Source organism: Eurosta solidaginis, chromosome 3 (assembly GCF_040869045.1).
Source record: "Eurosta solidaginis isolate ZX-2024a chromosome 3, ASM4086904v1, whole genome shotgun sequence".
Lineage (NCBI taxonomy): Eukaryota > Metazoa > Arthropoda > Insecta > Diptera > Tephritidae > Eurosta > Eurosta solidaginis.
The window spans coordinates 23,219,877-23,234,561 of NC_090321.1; the positions used below are offsets into that span (position 1 = coordinate 23,219,877).

The 14,685-nt window shown below is 34.2% G+C and overlaps 1 protein-coding gene across 1 annotated transcript in view; it reads right to left on the minus strand.

The window, feature by feature from the left end:
- The window catches only part of pyr (pyramus), a 68,533-nt gene extending 57,936 nt beyond the window's left edge, over positions 1-10,597 (minus strand). Inside the window, exon 1 of the mRNA XM_067777068.1 lies at positions 10,179-10,597. Within this exon, the coding sequence (XP_067633169.1) occupies positions 10,179-10,216 (38 nt within the window). The 5' untranslated portion in view covers positions 10,217-10,597. The remainder of the gene's footprint in view (positions 1-10,178) is intronic.
- Between the last annotated feature and the right edge of the window lie 4,088 nt (positions 10,598-14,685).

Consider the following 14,685-nt stretch of genomic DNA (forward strand, 5'->3'; position numbering starts at 1 on the left):
AGCATTTATATATGGGCATATTTGAGGGTTTCAACAACAAGGACACGTTTATACTTCTATGTGCGTGTGTATATTCTTATTGTATGAATCATTTCGTTTAGACTTGCAGCTAAAAAAAATTATATGGGATATCAACTCAGGAGTCAAAGCTTAAAGTTATCTGGGATTCAATGTAATAATAAGAGGAAGAGATTATGAAGCACCAGAGATAGCAAACAATGATAGGAAGTTAATCAGCAACAATGAATGAATAAATGTTAATAAAATAAAATAAAAGTTTGCTAAGAGGCAGTCAAGTTGTGAGAAAGTCGATAGGTAGGTAGTTAAAGGACAATATCATTTGAACTTTTTTGTGTTAGATATTATTCTCAACCACACTCCAATCTGCTTAGGCTTATTAAAGCTTCAAGTAAAGTTAGCTTTAATATAATATAGGGTGGTTATATGTTTAGGTAGTGAGAATACTTTTATTTTTTCCAAGTTTCCCATTTTATTAGAAAAAGCAATCTGGTCACGACTCACTTATCATGATATGAATTTTTACTTGTAGGGTGGTGAAGATAGAGAGCAGAGCAGCCCCGTATTTGGTGCTATATCGCGGTTTCTTATATATTAGTTTTGACAGTCTTCTTCCCCGCGACATTGCCATAGAGCACTTTTCTCATCGCTTTAGCAGACGATATTGCCGATGTCATTAAAGCGCGAAACTGCGAGCTGGGTTAGCGCAAATTTAACCAGGTTTTGAGTAGTGTAACTGGCAACAAGAGAAATGCCATCTCCAGAAAGTTTTGCTTGCTTACTATCATAAACATGAGGGTTAAAAACCAATAGGGAGAAGAACACTGTCTAACAAAATATTTGAGGATAAGGCTAGACAGCAAGCTTACTTTATCAGAGCACATCCAATAGGAACCTTACGAGAGTCAAAAACCATATACGAAGAAGCATCTTCCTCTTATTCTATGCTTTTATACGTTTATTCGATTTAAGTGTGAACAGTTCCCGCCTCAATCCAATACAGAAAACAGCTGGGAATTGCTCCAATCTATCGCACGGTTTCGAGAATCTGCCTAAAGAAAAGGCATACACGATATTGGCGTTGTTGTTGCCATAGTTAGACGAGAAGAATCGGTCAGACGCTGTGAATAGCAGTAGAAGTTGAAGTTGAAATTTGTTGAAGTTGAAGTAAAATTTGTGCAGAAAAAATCAAGGATTTAATACCTAAACTATACCCATAGTTGAAGCGACCTTAGAAAGAAGAAGTGAATCAGAAACGGTTACAGCGGTAAATACCTACAAAAGGTGGAAAAGCGTCAAAATCAATAGACACTTGGCGACCAGTCCCCGTGAAGTGTCATTGGTACCGCAACTGCAGGAGTACTTGGAGCACGTACTTCGTTAATTGTACGTTAATTTGGGGAAAAAACACTAAAATGAAAGTGAAAGTTTATACTACGCAGTCATTCATTTAAGAAATCAGTAAAACGAATTGATAGTAAGAAATAAAGAACAATCCTTTGTTAATAGGGCAGAGTTTCTATTTCAACCTCTTAGAAACTGAGTTTTGACTATTTGTGGTTTTTGAACAAAAATACCTTAAAAACTTTTCAAATCTTGTTGAAATAACTAAAATTGTTGGCTTAATATTATGTTTCATATTATGTTCCCTTTTACACCATATAATTCTTGAATTCAAGTCTGCTGTACATAGGCGAAGGAGGTGAGAAGAGAGGGGAAGAGTACAAAAGCATCCCTACGGTCAAGTCGTTTAAATTTTTTCTTGCTTTCTCTTCCTCTCTCTGCTTGTATGACATTTTCCTTACTTTATATTAGGTCGGTTGAATGTTTGTCCGCTTTTCATACAAATCTTGCAATCCATTTTTAAGTAACTTCTCATTGAGCTACAAACGTCAAACTTTCCACATAGGTGAGAACACCTTGACAATGCAATAAAAGGAAAAAAACCGCAAGGTGGCGCACGGATCGAAATAATTAGATAAGAATTTGAAAATTTTCAAACCAGCTTTTAAGTAACTTCTCGATGAGCTAGAGGCTTGACATTTCAAACTTAATTCAGAGGTCGATGACAGCCGATGACACGATACAAAAAGATTCGGGCGCACGGGATAAGATATTTAGAAAAATCGTACGAAACGGAGGGAATTTTGGGATTGATTTTTATGTAAGTTCTCATAGAACTGCAACTGTAAAACTTCACATATAGGATAAGACGTGGAGAAAATTTAAGAAAAGGGAAAAAAATTCCGTTAGGTGGCGCACGCATCGAAATATTTAGATAGGAATTTGGTGTTTTGAAATCGATTTTGAAGTAACTTCTCATTGAGCTACAAACATGAAACCTCAGAGACAGGTTAACCGTGAGAAAGGAACAACAGGAGAAAAAAATTCCGTTAGGGGGCGCACGCATTGAAAAAATTAGATACAAATTTGGAAATTTAAAACCGGGTTTTAAGTAACTTCTCGATGAGCTAGCGGCTAAAACTTTAGAGCTTAATTCAGAGGTCGATGACAGCCGATGATACAATACAAAAAGTTTCGCTAAGGGGCGCACGGACTGAGATATTTAGAAAATACAAACGGAACGGAGAGAATTTTGGGATTGATTTTTATGTAAGTTCTCATTGAGCTACAAGCGTAAAACTTAACAGAGAGGTGGAGACACCGAGAAAATGCAAGAAAAGGAGAAAATAAAAATAAAATAAAAATAATTTAAACACTTCCTTTATATAAATGGACAAAAATCTGCGAAAAATGTCTCCTTATATAAAGACATATTCTTGCTAAACCTTGATTTTTAAATTACATAGAAATTGCAAAAATATTTATGAGAAATAAAAATATAAAGGTGGAGCGCAATTGTTTGACCAATAATATCTGCTTACCTACCAACTTTCCAATACAAGAAATGTGCGCTCCACTTTTATATTTTTACTTCTCATAAATATTTTTGCAATATCTATATCAAAATTTAAAAATCAAAGTTTAGCAAGAATATGTCTTATATAAGGAGACATTTTTCGCTGATTTTTGTCCATTTATATAAAGGAAGTGCTTAAAATTTATTAATTTTATTTTGTTTTGTTTCCCATTTTCTATAAAGAAAAAATTGATAAAAGTAAACGCGAATAGAAAGCGGAAAAGAGAACGCCAACAGAGTTGAATTCAAAAATTGTATGGTGTAGACCATGGTTCAATTATATGGTTGGCTCATTTCATCAGCTGATTTTATTTATTTCATTGCATGGTCGAAGAGATTGTCAAAAGGAGATGGCAAACTCAAAATGAAACCAACACATTGGCAACATTTTCTTACTCATACAAAAACTGCTAAGTTTTATGTATCCATTCCATATAATTCGCACCAACACCAATACACAGATTTTGACAATTTGAACAGACATATTTTGTTGCTGTACAGATGAGCCAACCATATAATTGAACCATGGTGTAGACTATGAGAAACATACAACTTTAGAATTTTTCCGGCCTCAAGCTTTATAGACTCATTTATAAAGTTTAATTGTTTCTCGCAATATTTTGAACACCCTGTTCTCCATTCTCCATATAAGTACATTTATTTATCTTCTACCCCATATATACACCATTTTTATTTGTTTTTCTTTCAAAGGCAATATTCCATTGTTATCTTTGTTTCTCACACTTTTACCTTTTTGCTTTCCACTTTTGCGGTATATTTTTAGCTTTGTTAGCATCATTTATGTGCTTCAAAATGTGACATTTGCACACATTTTCTCTCCCTTGTCTGTCATTAGAGTGCAACATGCTGCTGCTGCAAAACACACACACACACACAGCGTAAGAGTAAACACATTGAAACGTCAAGTGTCAACATTTGTCATAGAAGTTGTGATTTTACGCCCCTTTTACTTTACAATTGGTCACATTTTCACTGTTGTTGACTTTTACTTTAAGATCTGAAAGATGATTTAACAGTTGAATGACCTAAGGTGTGAAGGTGTATGTTGTTGGAAGATGTATGTGGTGGGTATGAGCTGAGAAGTAAGGTTGTAATTGGTTTTTTTTTCAATTGTAATTGGGTATTCAAGTGGCAATTTCTGGTCATCAAATAATAAAAAAAACTTTTCCCCAAATTCATAATACTATCTCTTTTTTCCAACTTTTATACCTTTCTTGAAAATGAAATGGTATATTAACTTTGTCACGAATTTCAAAATTGTAAGTCCTAAAAGGAAAATAGATAGACCCACCAATAAGTATACCAAAATGATCAGGACGAAGAGCTGAGTTGATTTAGCCATGTTCCTATGTCCGTCCGTATGTTTGTATGCACGCTAGTCCCTCAATTTTTGAAATATCTTGATAAAATTTGGTGAGCGGGTATATTTGGGTGTTCGAATATACATTTGTCGGAACCGGCCGCATCGGACCACTATAGCTTGTATCCCCCATACAACCGATTTTACGGAAAAAAGGATTTTTGTCATATCTTCCTCAATTTATCAGATTGAGGCTTCCAACTTCACCATATGCTTTCGTATATTGCACATATAGGTGTCTGAAAAAATGGATGAGATCGGTCGTAATATAACACATATCCCCCACAACTGGTTGTTCAGATAAGAAGCCTGCCCCTACTGCCCCATTTTAACAGCTGGAGTCTTCAAATTTCACGGAATGCTTACGTATAGCGCATTCATTGTGGTCTGTATAAATTGTATAGATCGATGGTATAATCCTATCGCACCACAAAATTTTATGAATTTGTTTTTGTTACTTAATACTTTTCCAAATCATTCTGCGGTTTGTTCTCATGCACCTCAAATCAAAAAGCAATCTATAAGCAATTTTGCCATGCCATAAATAAACGTCACGAAAACGTATTAATTGATGCCACGTGCGCTATAACTGAGCCAGGAGTTTTCCACAGTGACTCATTTTCCAAAAGGATTAAAGCCGCGCATAATAGAAATATATTAAAAACAACATATACATACTTAAATAAACAAAGGGGTAAAAAAGTCCCGCTCATACCTTACGTAACATAGCAATAAATGTTACAGCACTTTTGCGTGCCTATCTTTCTTTGTCAGGCTAAAAAACGTAAAACATCATCATTAATGCGCTGTCACACAAATTCATTACTACAGACCAAAATTCGTTACACAACAAGCGAAAATTTGAACGATAGCTTAAGTAGCAGAAGAAAAAAAAAATTGTGTATAAGCTGAAAAATGAAAAAAAAAAAAATATATTAATTGAAAGCGGAAAATGTTAAAACATTTGGTCGTTTATCAAACATGTAATCGGATAATAATTGGGTATGGGCTACTGTTTTACAGTTAGTTGATTAAGGTAGTGAGAAAAAAGACACGCATACAAAAGGGGCGAAGGGTGGTTACGGTTAAAGCATGAAGCAAAGAATTTAATGCTACCCGAACTCCAGACAATTCCTTGCTCAATTGCACTTTCACTTTACACCGTTGCAATAGTCAGGAAAGAGGGTGTGTACTGATAGAGTTGCCGCTTGCCCAGCAAAATATTTTTTTTTTTTTTTTTTTTTTTTTTTTGTAATGACCTCATTTTTTATAATTCAGGTCTATCAAGTACCAAACGATGAAACACCTGGCTTTGGGAGTATTCAATAGCCTGAACCTTTTAGTGATATTTGAGGTATGCTTGCCTTGTCATACAATATTTGGTTAGTTGTTTCGAGATCGGCTCGAACCGCCAACATCCGCTGTACAACTTGTACCTGCTCTGTAATCTGCAAATTTTTGTAGTTTTATGCTTCAACTATTATTTGCCTTCAACTCCTTTCTTGTTATTCCTTCTTAAAATTATATAGAAATTGTACGCATTGGCAACCCTGTCATCAGAACTTGTACGCCTTGTGTTAGTATGCGAGCTAGTGTGAAATATCAAGCGGCGCATGCTGTGCTCACTTACAACGCTACACATTGCAGCATTCGCAACCTTTTTATTCTAACTCCCTGTTCACACTATTGTACATAAAACAAATGCACTTAATTTTCATTTTTATACGCATAACAACAAAAAAAGTGGGTAGCCACTTTCACACCCTACACTTGCAATGCAATGAAAAACAATATGCCACAATTCGCACCCTCTCCACGCATTGTATACCAAAATTAGGCTTGTACTTTCCATTAACCGCTAAGCAGCCAAGTGGTACTCTAACACACACACACTCTTATGCAATATGCACTTTTTAAGCAGCATTTTTTGATGCATTTTTTGCACTTATCGAATAGCTGCATAAAATGGTTTTGGTGTTGTTTAATAGAAAAAAATACGCCTTTTTAATAAACAAAATGCATTATTTTGAGAGGCGTAATTTTTTTTTTTTTTTTTGGTGCGTGTTGTTAACAAATGTCACTTAACGTTAGCCTAAAAACGGATGCGCACTTAATGCAATTTTTTTTTTTTTATACACTTTTACGCTTAAGCTTAAGCACTAACATGTGTAAATGCACATGTTTTTTAGTGCATGTATGATTTTTAGTGCTGCGAAAACAAAAGAAAAGTGCAACAAAATCTATTGCAAGACTTGCACTTTTTGTCACTTTTCATTTTATCATATTGTTCACACTATGTGCCGGTTTCAAGCACCCTTGCATCACCTTCGGGTGTAAATTGCATTTTATTTAGTTGCACATTTGCTTCAGAGGGTTGGTTGTTGGTCCTGTTAATTGCTGTGAGTACTATGTAGGGTAAGCTTATTGTTTTTCTTTTCTTGTTTTGTTTTTTTTTTTTGCTTTGCTCTGCTTTCTGTCATTTCTTCTTTAGTTTGCATTATTCTTTTTTGTAGCCATCACATACATTTTATTTGTAGTTGCATTGTTATATTTTTTGCTATTGTTGCAATTTGTTTTTGTATTATTTTGTATTTTATCTTAGACTTAAATGTACTACAACGGCTTCAACGCTTCCGCAAGCGTATTGAGTATGAGTTTGCATGAAGGCGTGTATAATTTGCATCACCCTTCGTGGTTTTGCAACAGTCACCCTTCTTACAAAACTAGCACTCGCTGCTCTTCCGTATCCGCTCTTTTTTTGTTAGCTAAACAATGTCTTGATGAGGCGTACTTTATTGTTGGAAATCTTAATAAAAGCAAATCTCGAAAATATATGCAGTTTTACTTTAGGTAGACCTAACATGATAAGAGCCCAAATTTTAATTATCAAAGTAAAAGATTTTGTGAGTATTGATTTCCGGTTTTATAGCCAACTTAGTAACCCTGATTTAGTTTTAGTAGTATTTAGTTTTTAGTATGCATGAATTGAACCCCATTATATGGATTGGAACAAAAAATTTAGAAAATATAGTTCATATTTTATCTTCCTAAGTGCAGTATTAAAATCAAGGATCAAATTTACACTGATGATCTTAATACTAAATCTCAGTCAAGTGCTCGGCTCTGGGAATAAACTCCAATTTCTTATTATTTAAGAATTTATGAGCTTAACACCGGCTTATAATAATTGAATATTCAATTATTATGTTTTTTCTAAGAGAATCTGAAAAGAAATAAAGAAACATTTACTGGCATATTGCGATGGTACCATTTCGACAAAATGCCACGTAATCATCATCAGGCAATTTCATAATGTCATCAAAGGTTTCACCGAAATTCCAACCGCGAACCGCACGCTAAATTTTCCTTTTCCCTCCCATGGGTTTTGACGCTTCCGCGTCTACCTCAGGGAGTATTAACCAGGTCCTCCTTGAAATCATCGCATTAATCCATTGTTGTTGGAGCGCCAGTTTCGCATTGCTGTTTTGTATATAAACTTTTTTCTCTTCCCGAAGTCTACTATTTCTATTGACGAAGGAATGCCGCTTTCAGAAACTGGTTTAATTTGGACTATGACTGAAATACATCATAATCTTTAGAAAAAAATTGCATAAAAAAAATGTCTACACTGTTATGTTCCTCAGCGTTTGACAAACATTCCAAAACTATTTCTGCCATTAGCTAAAATTAAATATGTAGGTTCCGTCCCGCAAATTTGTAAGAAAAATTAAAAAGCTGCACGAAGCAAATTGTGGAGTTTCACAACAAAACGAAACTTTTATATATGGGAATTATAAACAAATGTTTCGTTTTGGAGGAGGAGGAGGAGATCAGCCTAAGTCTCCTCAGAGGTATATCGTGCCTTATTTAATAACAGCGCTACTACGTTTAAGGAGCTTAACATCTATTCTGATCGAAGGTGCTCTGAGAGTGTCTGACCTCACTTACGATTGCTTCGAATTATTTTCTAATTAAGATTATCTGGGTCCTAGGTCATAGCGATATCCCTGGCATTTGACAAGCGGGTCTCCTAGCCCGCATCGGTACAATTGAACCGGATCAAGATGGCTGTAGGGATTTCGCGATTCCGCTGGCCAGCAGTGATACGCTTCTGCATAGATGGTTCCCGAATCAGCTCAGTAATCGTTGGGTAGACACCACCTTTTGGTTTCACTAATGCTCATCAATCAATGGTCAATGAGGTTTTTACAGGACACTGTCTAATGGAAATCCATGCGACACATCTCAATATACTGGAAACCCCATCGTATTGGTAGATGTATGGAGGATAATGAGATGGAGTCATAGTAACTCTATGCTTGTTTGGCCAGCTTTTGCCAGAACTAGACGAAAATATTTTAGACACAACTCACTTGGATCCCCGAAGTATTATAGAAGGTTGAGATTGGTTTCGTTAGAAACTATATTGTTGCTATGCAACCTTTCTCTAAGTAGCTCTAGCTACGTCACCGTTATGTTATGTGGTATCACAATGGGATTTCATGCTGTCCTCCCTAACAGGACTAGCTACCACCTAACCTAACATTACTGTCTTGGGATTTTTTTGTGGGTGTGCGAACTGATTGCAAAATCTATCAATGAAACAAACATTCACTGAAAGAAATGGTCATAATAAAATCAACAAATCGGTTCTGTTGTTCTTGACTTAACGGAGATTCGGTGAAATTGATCGAATTTTGGTTAATTCTACCGGGTTCTTTGTCAAGCGAACAAATTGGTTGAGTCATTTCAACAGAAGAGGAATTGTCGCTCTTAAGTTAACAAAATTCTGTAAAATTGACAAATTCCTAATCAATCTAACTGATTTTTTTGTTAACACAACTGATCTCACTGGTCATTTCAACAGCGATCAACAGTCAATACATGAGCAAATTTCAAAGAGAAATTTACGCTCACTGCGCTCTCTACTTTGTACTTATGTATGCTGTGTACTATATGTATGCACATATTTACGTATGTATGTATATGGCGGCCGCAGTTGTGGTGTGGTTGTAGTGTGCTCCGCCTACCACACCGAAGACCCTGGGTTCACACCCCGGGCAAAGCGACATAAAAATTTTAAAAGTAAGGTTTTTCAATTAGAAGAAAATTTTTCCTAAGCGGGGTCGCCCTTCGGCACTGTTCGGCAAGCACTGCGAGTGTATTTCTGCCATGAAAAGATCTCAGTGAAAACTCATCTGCCTTGCAAATGCCGCAACATATGTACTTTCGTACAAAGCTGTGACAACAATTTTTTTTGTTCATTTGACTACTAACACGGTCAATTACGAATCAACGATTTGTGCGCAGTTGATTCAACATCTTGTTGCGATGGATAAAAATTGACAGAAATTTCGGTTGAATTGACCCGTATTTCGGTATTATTTTACCAGACTTTTTCTCTCAGTGTCTATGTTTGCAATATATTAAAATTTTTATTGCCACGATTATTGAATTTTATTCAACGAAATGCTTGATTTCACAATCATCGAAAATTTAGACTTAGCGACATATTCTTGAATAAGTGCGGGTGTTTTGTTAAATTATCTTGCGATAAGTTAGCAAATAAAGAAATCAATTTATTTACTTCTTTACGATGTTTGCTCATGCTTTAGGAATTTAAGCATCAGAAAAAGTGCTTGACAACAGTTGTTTGCATTAATAAAAAAAATTGTTATGAATTAAACTGGCCTAGTTACATTAATTAAGAAACAACTGGATTGGATGTCTGTTTCTGTGAGGGTGTACTTTTTCAAGCCTATACATTTTTTCGTCATAAAATTTGTTTACTTGTGTTCATTAAATTTTTACCAGACTGCCACTTAAAAGTATGTACTCCTTGGTGCTCCTGAAACTTACATTTTTAGCCGTTCGTTCCATCTTCCATGTTTATGCATCACTTATGATCTTGACCGTTTTCTGTTTTCATAAAATCTTCACAAATCACTTTCCAATAAATCACAAACTCAATTAGATTTAAGTGAAAGCTGAACAATTCATTTATGCGCATATCCAAGATGTAATTCATCACATTTAAGAACATTTTGTTCATTAGAAAAGTGTTTCTTTGTAAAACAAGCGCTGTAGTTCAAGGTCAATGACGGTATATTCACATTCAGTTCAAATTATAACGAAATCTAATATATAGCAAAAACAGACGAAAAAGTTGCTCATATTTACGTAGCAATGTATGAATCCATCAAATTCACTAAACACATTTGAAATATTACCGTTAAACGTGATCATAGTTATCGTATAAGTAAACACAATAGGTATTTAATTCACATCAGCCTTGAGCCTTATTAGATATAAGGACGAATGGCTGCTTCTTCTTGTTTTTCTTTATATCACATTTATCATAAAGCGAATATAGAAACGTAAGCCGTGAATACCAAATTTGCACTAACTTTAACGTTATGAGTTGAAGGCCCAAATGGCAGTTTATTGGTAATACATACATACATACAGGGTAAGAAAGCAGCGCGAATATATATTTATACCTACTTAGCTCATCGAGCAATTGTTGAAGCGCTGAGGAACACCCCTGACAAAAGATTAAAATAAAATACAAAAAACTAGGAAATTAATTAGAAGTGCACATTAATAAATAACCACAAGTATGAAAATAATAAAACAAAAACGTAAAATATTTTATCTGCAAAAGTATGTAAGAAAGCAAATGCCAATAAATGTAAAAAAAAGGTTGCTGATAACAAGCTGCTTAGTTAATAGATCGCCTAGAAATGCTTAGAGAGATTTTTTGCGGATTCGCGTGTATATGCATTTAGTTTATTTTTATACTCAGCTGAGCAGAGCTCACAGAGCATATTAATTTTGTTCGCATAACGGTACCCCGTAACGGCATAAACTAATCGAGATAGATATGATCTGGGCGAAAAAAGAAATGCATTTAGCCATGTCCGCCCGTCTGTCCGTAAATTAAAGAATTAAAAGAATTTAAATTTCAAAAACGTCGTCTTACAAACAATGTATACAGTATTCAGCTCCAGCAGCTTTTAAAGTTTATATTTATAAGTTTGAATTTTTGGCCGAAATAAAAAGTTAAAAAAAATTATTTTTTTGTTGCAGGCGAAAAAAAATTTAAAAATATTATTACAATTTTTGTAGTTAAATTTAACCTTTACGATTATTTCAAAATATATATTTTCAAGAAAAGTTGTTGAACCTTTTGTTGTATTTGCGCTAACGGCCAAGCACGCATCTGAGTATATAACGTTCCTTTTCACCCGAGCTTAGATCTCCCAAATTTGTTCTTTTTGCATATTTTGCTCACCTACACTTTATAATTTGTTATTCCTTATTTTTGTATTAAATAATACAAAATACAGTCATTGTAGGTATTAACGCAAATGAAATAACAATGGCTACTTAACAACCTTTACTTAATCACAAAATAACTTCAAACTTAAAGCTAATGTACTTTTGTTTCTGTAGTATTAACATTACTTAGTTAGGTGTTTGGTGAACACGTGCCCTTCATGCCTCCCGCGAATGCTCGTTGAGTACATAAGGTAACACATATGTACATACATAATACCCAACTAGCATTTTAAAGATTGCTCGAATTTCTTGGTAAGAGACACATTTTTTCGAACACCAAAATTTCTTTCCGTTTCCTATAGCAACTTACGTAGCCTTACGTAGCCATTCAGTTCACAGGAGCACATAAGGCTTGAAGTAAATAATAAATTAACTTAAATATTCGTTTCCGATTCCTTAATGTTTTGAATTGATAGCTGGGTTATTATATACGATAATAGCAGTAGAGAAGGGGCTTGTCTCAAAATTGCAATGGTGTGTGACACACAAACTCCCTTATGTTGCTTTTTGAGGCCAAGTGCTACCGAAATTGCAAACTCAATGCGGGTGACGAAATTCGACTAAATTTTTTTGTCACACTAATTTTTAGATTTGATTATTTGAATGGAATAATTTGAATTTCTTATCATATACATATTTACTTCGAGGATTGATACACTCGATATCGAAATAATACACAAAAAATATCACCACTTCTTCAATAAAAGAAAATCTTACTTTAATTTTGTAGCTGAAACTATGCAAAACAATTTCAAAATATTTTCGAATAAATTCGAGAAAACATCATAAAAATTTCCAATTTTCTTACGAGCTTTCAGATATTTTTGAGTATGCAGTTTTGCAGCCCAATCAAAATTTACACCTTTTTCAGTTTTAGTTCAGAAGCTCCGTATTTTCAATTTATGTTCAGGAAATTAAAATCTAAATTCAGAATTTCAATTTGTAGTTGAGAAAATTTCAATTTCAATTCAAAGAGAATTTTACGCTCACTGCGCTCTCTACTTTGTACTTATGTATGTTGTGTACTATATGTATGCACATATTTATGTATGTATATGGCGGCCGCTATGGTGTAATGGTAGCGTGCTCCGCCTGCCACACCATATGCCCTTGGTTCACACCCGGGCAAAGCAACATCAAAATTTTAGAAATGAGGTTTTTCAATTAGAAGAAAATTTTCCTAAGCGGGGTCGCCCCTCGGCACTGTTCGGCAAGCACTCCGAGTGTATTTCTGCCATGAAAAGATCTCAGTGAAAACTCATCTGCCTTGCAAATGCCGCAACATAGGTACTTTCGTACAAAGCTGTCGCAACAACTTTTTTGTTAATTTGACTACTAAAACGGTCAATTACGAATCAACGATTTGTGCGCAGTTGATTCAACATCTTGTTGCGATCGATAAAAATTTACAGAAATTTCGGTTGAATTGACCCGTATTTCGGTTGATTTTACCATCTTTTTCTTTTAGTGAAAATTCCCATTGATTTTTGAAAAAAAATTGTTTCGAAAGACGTTATAGACTTTCTTTCATACGAAGGCTACACGGTTTTGTTTTATATGGAAGAAAAACTGATATGCCCTACGGAAAAAAAATTTCATTAATTTAATGCGAATTTTGTAACTTAAATTTATTGGGCTACGACACTATATTCTAAAAAAAATTTTATAATGTCTTAATGCAAATTCGTTGTTTTCTCGAATTTTTTCGGAATCGTTTTCGAGCTTAGTTTGCATACTTTCTGTTACATAGTTTTTGGTAGCTTTTTTCTTAAATTATCGTAAACACAAGAAATGAGAATTTGATTGAAAAAATTTTATCAAAATTTCCCATGCAATTTTCGTGCTCGCAGCTGTACAAACACTTATCGGAAATGCTAGTCATGGGATCCCCAATTCAAAAACCAAACCCCCTTCCATTATAGTTCGATAAGCATACATATAACTTCTAAAAAAATATACTAGAAACGCACTTTTATTTTGATATCTTTCTCGTCTTAATTAGAGTTAAAAAGTCTAGACTGTATTTGTTGATTTTATGCGTGATGAATTCAATTTTTATATCCGATTTAAATATTTCAGTTTTTAAAAAATGCGTCAACTGCTATTCCTAATGCTTTTATAACACATTTTTTTATTTGATTTAAAAATTTCACATGCATGCGAAATTCCACAATCATTAACTCATTAGCTCAATTATCTATTAATTTGATTAGCTTAAGATATATTAGGGTATTGCACTGCAGTTAATTTTATTTGAACGTAAAGTGTAAATTTCTGAATTTGTGAGCGAATAAACAAACAAATAGTTAACAGCAGATAAAATAGGATTTTAAACCATATAGGCCCAAGTGCAGAACAGAATGTGTACATATATCTATAACTTGTTGATACTGCCTGTCTCTTGTTGGTTTTGGCCTTGGAGAAAACACCTGATATCAAAAACCTTGCTACCATTTACTATTTTCAAAGAATTTTTCTCAAGATCGAACAATTCGAAGGTGTGTGTGTGTATAAATATTTTGTCTGGTATATTAAACTAATACGCAATTTACGCTTTTCTTATCAGCTATCGAGTTTTATTTTCATTTATTTTTCGTTGTTATCTCTTTTATTAATAACTTATACAATTAGATAAGAGAAATACGCCATAAATGTCATTGCCCCTATCGACCCCCTAATGCATAGGAATTTTTAAATATAAATTCCAAAAAATTTCCAAGGTGTTCCCTTAAATATTTTCCATAGGAGTCATTGATTTGCAGCGTATCGATCAATATTTAAGCGGAGGATTAGCGCGTTATCTGATAGGCGTGTAGAATATTTTCAAATATTTGTCATATTTGACTTATGGTAAATTGGTTTGCTATCATCTTTTTAGTGCATGATTTTTCTAAATATTTTAAAGGCAATATCTACCAATACTTGTAAGTCTATCGCAGGTGTAATTGTAAGCAGATGTAATTCTAAATTAGACGTTTTTGAGAAAATCAAAAGCCAACTCTAAGGCCCAGGTTTTCAGTGCGTT